The sequence below is a fragment of the Chiloscyllium plagiosum genome, chromosome 20 (genome assembly GCF_004010195.1).
Source record: "Chiloscyllium plagiosum isolate BGI_BamShark_2017 chromosome 20, ASM401019v2, whole genome shotgun sequence".
In the NCBI taxonomy this organism is placed as follows: domain Eukaryota; kingdom Metazoa; phylum Chordata; class Chondrichthyes; order Orectolobiformes; family Hemiscylliidae; genus Chiloscyllium; species Chiloscyllium plagiosum.
This window is the reverse complement of record NC_057729.1, coordinates 2,221,872-2,232,949: the sequence shown is the minus strand read 5'-3', so window position 1 is coordinate 2,232,949 and position 11,078 is coordinate 2,221,872. Positions and strand designations below refer to the sequence as shown.

Here is an 11,078-nt window from a genome sequence, read left to right as displayed (position 1 = left end):
AAAAAAACTCAATCAAGTTTGAGAGACATGATTTCCCACGCACAAAGCCATGTTGATGATCACGGATCAGTCCTTGCCTTTCCAAATACTTGTACATCCTGTCCCTCAGGATTCCCTCCAACAACTTGCCCACCACTGAGGTCAGGCTCACTGGTCTATAGTTCCCTGGCTTGTCCTTACCACCCTTACATGTGCAATAATGCTTTATGTAACAGCTTGTCAAATATCTTCTGAAAATCCAATGCACCATGTCTACAAATTCCCTTTCTTCAACTGGATATTGTCAGGGTTGGAGGATTTGAACTGCAGGGAGAGGCTGAATAGGCTGGGGCTGTTTTCCCTGGAGCATCAGAGGCTGAGGGGTGACTTTATGGAGATTTATAAAATTATGAGGGGCATAGATAGGGTAAGTATACAAGGTCTTTTCCCTGGGACGGGGAAGTCCAGAACTAGAGGGTATAGGTTTATGGTGAGAAGGGAAAGATTTAAAAGGGGCCTAACAGGCAACTTTTTCATGCAGAGGGTGGTACATGTATGGAATGAGCAGCCATAGGAAGTGGTGGAAGCTAGGACAATATAACATTTAAAACACATCTGGATGGGTATATGAATAGGAAGGGTTTAGAGGGATATGGACCAAGTACTGGCAAATGGGACTAGATTAATTTAGGATATCTGGTTGGCATGGACGAGTTGGACTGAAGGATCTGTTTCCATGCTGTATATCTCTATGACTCCAATTTCACTTATTGAATCCTCCAGAAGTTAATCACTAACTTATCAAACGTGGCTTCCCTTTCAACAGACCAGGCTGACTCTGATTGTGTTACACTTCACTAAATGCCGTGCGATTTCTTCCTTAATAATAGACTCCAGGATTTTCCCAGTGACAGGTAATAGAGTAACTGACCTAATTTCCTGCTTTCTGTCTCCCTCCCTCCTTGAATAGGAGAGCCGCATTAGTGGTTTTCCAATCTGCTGGAACCCTGCTAGAATCCAGTGAGGGCTGGAAAACTTCAACCATGGCCTTCACTAACTATTCACTGCATTCACACTCACATTCATTATCCTCATGAGCTCAGAACTTTGACCAAAACGTTAACTCTGATTTCTGTTCACAGATACTGCCAGACCTGCTGAGCTTTTCCAGCAACTTCTGTTTTTGTTTCATCACTGTAATACTTCCTGTACCCAGTGTCCTCACTGTAGCACTGCACATGCCTGATATAATAACTACAGCACTGTCTGTACCTAGTATAATCACTGTAACAGACTGTACCCAGTGTCTCACTACAGTGATGTCTGTACCCAATATGATCACTGAAACAATGTCTGTACCCAGTGTCTCACTTCAGCACTGTCCGTACCCAGTTGTCTGTACCCAGTATAATCACTACAGCACTGTCTGTACCTAGTATAATCACTGTAACAGACTGTACCCAGTGTCTCACTACAGTGATGTTCTGTACCCAGTGTCTCACTGAAACAATGTCTGTACCCAGTGTCTCACGAAAGCACTATCCGTACCCAGCATAATCACTGTAGCACTGTCCGTACCCAGTATAAATCACTGTAGCACTGTCCGTACCCAGTATAAATCACTACAGCACTGTCCGTACCCAGTATAAATCACTGTCGCACTGCCCGTACCCAGTATAAATCACTGTAGCACCGCCCGTACCCAGTATAACTCACTGTCGCACTGCCCGTACCCAGTATAAATCACTGTCGCACTGCCCGTACCCGGTATAAATCATCACTGTAGCACTGCCCGTACCCAGTATAAATCACTGTCGCACTGCCCGTACCCGGTATAAATCACTGTCGCACTGCCCGTACCCAGTATAAATCACTGTAGCACTGTCCGTACCCAGTATAAATCACTGTAGCACTGTCCGTACCCAGTATAAATCACTACAGCACTGTCTGTACCCAGTATAAATCACTACAGCACTGTCTGTACCCAGTATAAATCACTACAGCACTGTCTGTACCCAGTATAAATCACTACAGCACTGTCTGTACCCAGTATAAATCACTACAGCACTGTCTGTACCCAGTATAAATCACTACAGCACTGTCTGTACCCAGTATAAATCACTACAGCACTGTCTGTACCCAGTATAAATCACTACAGCACTGTCTGTACCCAGTATAAATCACTACAGCACTGTCTGTACCCAGTATAAATCACTACAGCACTGTCTGTACCCAGTATAAATCACTACAGCACTGTCTGTACCCAGTATAAATCACTACAGCACTGTCTGTACCCAGTATAAATCACTACAGCACTGTCTGTACCCAGTATAAATCACTACAGCACTGTCTGTACCCAGTATAAATCACTACAGCACTGTCTGTACCCAGTATAAATCACTACAGCACTGTCTGTACCCAGTATAAATCACTACAGCACTGTCTGTACCCAGTATAAATCACTACAGCACTGTCTGTACCCAGTATAAATCACTACAGCACTGTCTGTACCCAGTATAAATCACTACAGCACTGTCTGTACCCAGTATAAATCACTACAGCACTGTCTGTACCCAGTGGAGAAAGTGAGGACTGCAGATGCTGGAGATCAGAGCTGAAAATGTGTTGCTGGGAGAGCGCAGCAGGTCAGACAGCATCCAAGGAGCAGGAGAATCGACGTTTCGGCCATGAGCCCTTCTTCAGGAAACCAGTACCCAGTACTGGTCTCACTACAGCGCTGTCTGTACCCAGTGTCTCACTACAGCTCTGTCTGTACCCAGTATAATCACTGTAACACTGTACCCAGTGTCTCTCTTCAGCACCGTCTGTACTCAGTATAATCACTGTAACCCTGTCTGTACCCAGGTCTTACTACTGCACTGTCCTTATCTTGTGAAATAATTGGAGCTCTATCCTGACCCAGTGTGAAGATCACAGCACTGTCATACACAGCACATAATAACAATTTCTTGTTTAGCTAAACTTGCATGAATGGGGGAAGTTATGAAGTTTGTCTAATGGATTCTGACAGTGCCTTTCAGTGATACAATGTCTGTCTGAACGCATCGTCGGTTCTAATCCTCTGCAAGTAGCAAGATGATGGCTGACTCTGTCCACCACCTCCACACTGCCTCAGCTCCAACATGCACCCGGAGCTGGGTTGCAAGTGGGTTACTGGCTCTGCATCAGCCTCGGTCCTGAGCTTTCATTCTCGCCATCTCTCCACATTCCTGTCCGCCGAGCCAGCCTCTCTCTCTCTCTCTCTGCACTCGGAGGTGGTCCTCACTTACCCGGGGTCCTCTTGCTGGCTGGTGCCTGACCTGACATCTCCAAAGAGGATGGGGGTGCACTGCTGACTCCAGAGGGGGCAGGTTAGCAGGTGCTGATTGGCATCTCCTGGACCAGGCGGCTGCGGGGCTGAGCAGACGTCTGGAGGTTACCACTGCGCTGCTCCGCTGACTGACATCCAGTGGGAAAGACCAGGGCCATGAGCCTGGAACATCACTGCAGCCCATGGAGCAGCAACTACCTCAGCTCTGCTGCAGGGGGGGAGCGGCGGGAGGGTGCTGACAATAATACAGCACCAACAACAAGCATTAACAAAACACTGATCCAGCACTGACTCGGGACGCAGACCCAACTAGAAACTCACTTTGCTGAGCGTGCCTGCGGTCAGATTCCAGAGTTAAGCTTTCCTCATTGTCTGCACCCCCCCCCTCCGCGGTTGGTGTGCGCGAACTGGGACTAACAGCTAGTTCTTTAAATCACTTCAGTCTACACCCCCCTCCCCGAGCTCCTATTAACTCTAGTCTGCCCATAAAAAACACGGGAGAATGTAATCTTTGAGCTACAATCACATCTTACACAATGCCCTTGTTATTTATTTTTCAGCCAGTCTTTGCTAACAACCTCCTTATCCAGGTGAGGAATATTAATGCTGGAGGATTGGAAACTTCCCCCAATGCCTCCACCAAACACTCCCAGATAGTGTCAGGAGGATTTTCTGCACAGGGTCTCGCGGCTCTCTTGTTACTAACCCACCCCTTCTCTGGTTATACTGACAACCAGTGACCTCCTGGTAAGGCAGTGAATGGATTAATGCTAAAAACCTACCACAATGGCAATAGCCATTGACTTGAATGAAACACCCCTGATGGAAACAATGAAATGAATAGCATTTTGAGTGAATGCACCCACATGTTCTCACCAGTGTCAACCCTCCCCCCCCCCCCTTCAAAACCAGGTAATGGAGTTCATTCAACCGATCCGAGTGCGCAGACCAGAGGGTCCATCAGAGAAACACACAGCCAGGGGACCAAATCTCCGAGTTTGAAGGATGGGGATAATTGCGCTACCCTTCGATTATTAACTCAGGTTGGAGAAAAGCCAGGGATGGTGGTACAGAGGTGGAAGCAGGTGGTCCTGGTGATAATGTGAACACAAGGTGAGAATCTTAACTCAAGATTGAAGGTAGCACCAAGATTGTGAACAGACTGGTTTAATCTCAGCCAGTTGCCAGGGAGAGGGAGGGACCCAGTGGCTCGGGGAATGGAGCTTGAAGTGGGGTCCAAAAGAAATTATTTTCTTTTCCCAATACTTAACTGGAGGGAATGTCCACTCATCCAGCACTAGATGTCAGGTAAGCTGTCTGATGGTTAAGCAGCAGTGAGGAGGTAGGTGGAGGTAAGGTCTACCAACCCCTTTGGAGACTCATAACAGGATTAAACCACTTGCTGACCATCTCAGATCTTCTTGCAGGTCTCAAACTGATCAAAGATCCCTGCAGAGAATCTTTGAATTACACTGTCCCATAATGTGCACAGCAGGAGACCCAGCAATATTCCTAGTATTTCTGTCATAGCCATACTCTTCCTAAAAAAAAAGACTATCTTAAAAGGAAGTTGGTCTTACTTCTGCAAGGGCCTCAGCTTGACTTTCAGTGAGTTTTCCAAATGGATTAAGCATGTTTTATTTGCAGTAGTTACTCTTTCTCAAAAATAAGGAGTTGTCTGTTTTCCCTGCTACAATGCAAATGATTGCAACGGTATAAACCAGAGGATCAGTGGTGACTGAGTTGGTGCTCAAGACAGTCGGAGAGATGCCATGTCCCAGTGTTGAGCATGTGGATCAAAAGAGACCCTCAAGGACCACCCTGAAAAGAGAATGGGAACATGTGGCCAGAAAGGTCAATGCCAAGGGATTAGACTCAAGGAGATGGCATTGGTGCCACAAATGGTTAATGATCTCACATAGGTGGTAAATGCCAGTGAGTAAAGCTTCACATGATATCATCAACCTACCATAATTCTTTCTTCTGAATACAACAAACACCTGTCATCATCAGCTGATTCTCAACTCGAGGATGCTGGCTACTGAGCATTTGAATTTCTTCCATGGATTTTCATGGGACTGAACAGGCCAATATTTGACACACACATCTTTGGGGACATGGATCAGGTTGCCCCATGGGATTTTGAGAGCAGACTTTGTTTGCTTCATAGAACATAGAACATTACAGCCCAGTGGAAGCTCTTTGGCCTTTGATGTTGCACCGACCTGTGAAACTAATCTAAAGCCTATCAAACCTACACTATACCATTTTCATCCACATGTCTATCCAATGACCATTTAAAAACCCTTAAAGATGGCGAGTCTACTACTGTTGCAGGCAGGCAACAGTAAAGAAACTACCTCTGACATCTGTCCTATATCTATCACCTCTCAATTTAAAGCTATGTTCCCTCGTGCTAGTCCTCACCATCTGAGGAAAAAGGCTCTCACTCTGCACCTTATCTAATCCTCTGATTATCTTATATGTCTCAATTAAGTCACCTCTCAACCTTCTTCTCTCCAATGAAAACAGCCTCAAGTCCCTCAGCCTTTCCTCATAAGACCTTCACTTCCTTTCCCTTCCACCATTCTGCCTCCTCATTAAGATGTTGGGACTCAAACCTTAACACAACTTGATGGACAAATTGGTACCATTTTATACCAGTGATGGCAAATTTCTCCCTGTCATTAAAGTCATTGCTGTTTTGCTTCATTGTCCTCTCTCGGGTCACTCAGTATTGAAAAGTTGAAGAATAAGAACTTGGTGAAAGGAAATGCTTTTTAACTATCAGGTACAATGTCCAAAACTGCAGAGTTGATCTTACAGAGGTTTTGCCTAAATACAGGTTCATCCACAGACCAATTAGGAAGCTGAAAGAGCAGTAAAAGCAATGTCATTGTTAATGGTCAAAATTTCTGCTTGGGATTTAATTTTACTGAATTGTTCAGTCATGAAATTCACCTGCAGAGTTATTAGGCAGGAGGTTGAAAGTAGAACTTCTGTTATGCCAACAAACCCTCAGACTAAGTGTAACATTTCAGAACCATGAGAGTATGTGAGAGATCAAGAACGAGAGTAAGAGGAAACAAAATAATTGGTCTAATTCCAAGCTGCTGTACCAGGCCAGAGGGTTTGTATGACAGATGGAAAATCAGAAGGTACAGTCCTCAAAAAATCAAAACTGCCTTGATTTATATCATTCATACTTCAATGGCAACATTCAGAAGGAACAGAAAAGCATTGATTTTACTTGAAGCAGTGAGAAAAGTTGAGTATGACAACTATAGCTTAGGGATAATGAGAACAGAGTTGTATCAATTTCCTCACAGAATGATACTTGGGTTAGAGAAATATATCATCCTTATTTAGCAATAATGCAAATTAAAGAGCAGGCATCCTATGAAAGCTCCACCCCAGACTTAACATCTGATATCCAGCCTTTGGGTGTGTGATGGGATTTGGGGAAGATTCTGAGATGGAGAAATTAAAGAAATTGTTGGATATGTGTTAATATAAAAGCTGAAAGAAACTTGGGGCTGGAGAGGGAGGGAAATGGGAATATAGTAATACCTCTGATTTTTTTTTAGATGAGATTACAGTGTAGAAACAGGCCCTTCGGCCCAACAAGTCCGCACCGACCCGCCGAAGCGCAACCCACCCAGACCCATTCCCCTACATTTACCCCTTCACCTAACACTAGGGGCAATTTAATGTTAACAGTCACATGCTATCAAAACTCTGAGAAAAGGTGATGGAGTAATTGTACTAAAATCATTATTCTGTTTATGAATATGTGAATAAGAAAGTTTATTGGAAATTCTGAGAGTCAGACAACAGTCATTCTCAGATAAAGTTAAAAATTGTACAACACCAGGTTACAGTCCAACAAGTACAAGCTTTTGGAGCGCTGCTCCTTCATCAGATAGTTAGTGGGGCAGAATCAAAGGATACAGAATTCATAGTAAAAGATCAAAGTGTCATACAACTGATGCGCTGTATTGAACAAACCTGCTGTTAAGTCTGAGCTGAGATGTCACTTTTTTTTAAAACTTTAAGTTATCTCAGGAATGTAACTTGAAAGTAGTTCTGGGAATTACATATTAATGAATCAAAACCTGCAGCCCCATTCTAAGTTATTAAAGACTTAACAGCAATATAGATTTGTTCAATACATCACATCAGTTGTATGACACTTTGATCTTTTACTATAAATTCTGTGTCCTATGATCCTGCCCCACTAATTCCCTGATGAAGGAGCATTCTAAATAAACCTGTTGGACTATAACCTGGTGTTGTGTAATTTTTAACTTTGTCCACCCCAGTCCAACATTGGCACTTCCACATCATTCTTAGGTAAAGCACAGACTCAGAGTTAGGACAATACAGTCTTAAGAATGGAGACTGTATAGGGCACATGGATGATAGTAAAATGTAGGGTAGGCAAGTTAGTTTGATGTTAGAGTACAATAAAAGGCCAGCACAACATCAAGGGCCGAAGGGCCTGTACTGTGCTGTACTCATCTATGTTCTAACATAAACCCAACAGTTAAACCTCATAATAGCCAGAAACCTTGAGGACTAATCAGCTAAGGGTTGTATCTGTGGTGTTAGCTCAATCCATGACATTAACTATCAGAACAGTAATAAATATACACTTTCAATTTTCAACTTCCATCATCTGATAGTTAAAGCCAAGTGTAAACAGATATTACAAAAACTGACTTAAAATTGTTTTCAGAATCACTTGACCACAGTTTGAGGTAAATCCAGGAAATTAATGTTAAAACAATTGAAACTGAAACCACCATTTTATCTGACAGTGTTGGAATCAGGCAACTGAGTCATTGTCACAAAATTTATGTCTCCTGTTTCAATTCAAGCTTGTAAGCAAATATTGTACATCAAATGTCACATGCTGTTGGAAAGACAATGGAGCCAGACTTGTGAATATATAAACAAACCATATTTCAACAGCTGTTTTTGAGTAGCAGAGCAAAGAGAAGGAAAAATAAATTTGTAGCATCAAGATCTAAAAGTTTCTCTCACTCTCTATCTCTGTCATGTTCTCTCTGTTTCTCTTCTCATCTTAGAAAACAGTGTTAGTTGAAAAATCAAATTAGGGAAATGACAATTCATGGAAACTTAATACATTTACAAACTTTGCACTATTGATGAACGCTTGTCACAATTAATTAACTATAGCTTCAGGTTAAATGTCTACCACAACAAGGTTTATAAAGACTTTAAAACTGTATTATATTTATTCCTTTTGTCAGTACCAGACACCCTTTAAAACTGGTTACCTATATTTGTGTGTGTGTTTGATGTTGCATTTTTTCTTGGATTAGTAAGTAACAAAATTCCATTGGCTTCTTAATTTTGATTGGTACTATGTTTGAATTATAGCTGCATGCTATAAAGAAATGTAAATATTTATTGTGACTGACAGAGAGGGAGTTGAAAAGAGGGGAGTTGATTCACTCCTTCTCACCAAACCAACACCATTCCGGCAATAGTATTGAAGACTTGTGTTCCAGAACGTGCAGCTCCTCTAGTCAAGCTGTTCCAGTACAGTTACAACACTGGCATCTACCTGACAATGTGGAAAATTTCCCAGGTTGTCCTGTACATGAAAAGCGGGACAATCCAATCCAGCCAATTACCACCCCATCAATCTATACTTGATCATCAGAAAATTGATGGAAAGGGTTATTAATAGTATGATCAAGCAGCATTTCGTGTGAATTTCTGGGGAATGACTGAGAATGTATTCAAAATTCCCAGGGTATTATATAAAACTAGCCAGTTGGAAAAGTCTAGTTGTTCCATCAAGCCTGTCCCACACTTAGAAAGGGTGTAACATCAGAACTCCCTCCCTCCCTCCCTCTCTTCCCCTTTCTGTCCCTCTGGGATGACAGGACTGTCATATGAGGAGAGATTCTGCTCCCGCCTCTGCAACTGGATCCTTGACTTCCTGACACACAGACCACAATCAGTAAGGTGAGACAACAACACCTCCTCCACTATAGTTCTCAACACCCCTGCCCCACAAGGCTGTGAACTCACCCCCCTACCAAACTTATAACTCACAACTGTGTGGCCAAATTCTGCGATAGAGGTTTACAAAATAACGAGGGGAATAGATAAGCTGAAGACCAAAGGTCTTTTGCCTAGAGTAGGGAGATCAAAACTAGAGGACATAATTTTAAGGTGTACTGAGAAAGATTTTAAAGGGATTTTTCACACAGAGTGGTTCATGTGTGGAATGAACTGCCAGAGGAAGTGATAGATGCAGGTACAGTCACAACATTGAAAAGACATTTGGACATGTGCAGGGATAAGAAAAGTTTAGAGGGATATGGGCCAAATGGGGAAACATGGTCAGTACAGACAAGTTGAACCAAAGAGCCTGTTTCCATGCAGTATGACTCTATGACTCCATGTTATCTCTACAACTATCTCTTTAGGAGGAGCAGATTTATGTAAAAAAAATTGAAGACGAACAACAGCAACTTCTGCATCTGCAGTCCTCACTTTCTCCTAACAACAACTTAAAGTCTCTTTAATCTTCTAAAATGCCCTGGAGTGTTTCACATGAAGGTTTTCAAACAGAATTTGACACTGAGACACAGAAGGGGAGATTAGGACAGATGGGATAGATTTTAAGGAACGTCGTGTCAGAAAAGTGGGAGGGAAAGGGAAGGAAGAGGGTAGAGGGAATAGGAAGAAAAGAAAGTAGAGGGAAGAAGAGAGTTAATGAGGGAATTGCAGAGATGAAGGCCCAGATGCTGAAGGCCTCTGGGATGGAAATCCAGGGTATGAATTGATGGAGCACAGATACCTCAGAGGATGGTGGCTGGTGGAGGTTGCTAAGACAGTGGAAACCAGATCAGGAGATCATTTAATCTCATGTAATCTATAAAGATTTGGTATGATGTGATCACTGCTGCAGTCAGGAATGTGAATCAGTGCTAACTGAACCTTCACACAATGCTGTCAGTATTATGTGTAAAGACCACTTTTGGACTGTAGACTTAAAAATTAAAAAAGATACTGATTTAAACTGAGGGACTGCAAAAGATTAATTGTGAGCTGTATTTAGAAGGTGGCCTTATTTAAGCTCTGCAGGGGGTGTCTGGGTATAGTTTGCCCAGTGACAAGACTTTTGATTGGTGTTACAGTCAAGACCAGTTGTGTGTGTGTTCAGGAGTACTCAGCAGAGTGGCAGTGTCCTGACTGGTTCCTGGGTGAGTGGCTACAGCTTTGTGTTTGGACAATACAGCAGAAACCTCCAGCTTCTGACTGAGAAAACATCTTTCTCTTGGTCCTTTGTGTGAGTGGAGAAGTAAAACATTGATTCAGCTAGCTCCTATCTCTCTGCGTCTCTGCAAATTCCCTCCTTGAAAAGGAAAAGTGAAAATCCACCTTCAGAGAGAGAGAGATCATAGAATCATAGAGTCATAGAGATGTACAGCATGGAAACAGACCCTTCGGTCCAACCTGTCCATGCCGACCACATATCCCAATCCAATCTAGTCCCACCTGCCAACACCCAGCCCATATCCCTCCAAACCCTTCCTACTCATATACCCATCCAAATGCCTCTTAAATGTTGCAATTGTACCAGTCTCCACCACTTCTTCTAGCAGCTCATTCCATACACGTACCACCCTCTGCGTGAAAAAGTTGCCCCTTAAGTCTCTTTTATATCTTTCCCCTCTCACCCTAAACCTATGTCCTCTAGTTCTGGACTCCCCCATCCCAGGGA

The 11,078-nt window shown here is 43.1% G+C and overlaps 1 protein-coding gene across 2 annotated transcripts in view; it reads right to left on the bottom strand.

The window, feature by feature from the left end:
• The window catches only part of LOC122559981 (dysbindin-like), a 40,407-nt gene extending 36,705 nt beyond the window's left edge, over nucleotides 1-3,702 (bottom strand). The window contains exon 1 of one of the 2 annotated variants that reach the window (XM_043710104.1): nucleotides 3,632-3,702. Coding sequence is in view for 1 of the 2 variants with exons in the window: in XM_043710103.1 (XP_043566038.1) it covers nucleotides 3,270-3,306 (37 nt within the window). In the remaining variant the exon portion in view is untranslated. Of the gene's footprint in view, nucleotides 1-3,269; nucleotides 3,532-3,631 lie in introns of those variants that run through there. The other variant, XM_043710103.1, reaches the window with a different exon arrangement.
• Between the last annotated feature and the right edge of the window lie 7,376 nt (nucleotides 3,703-11,078).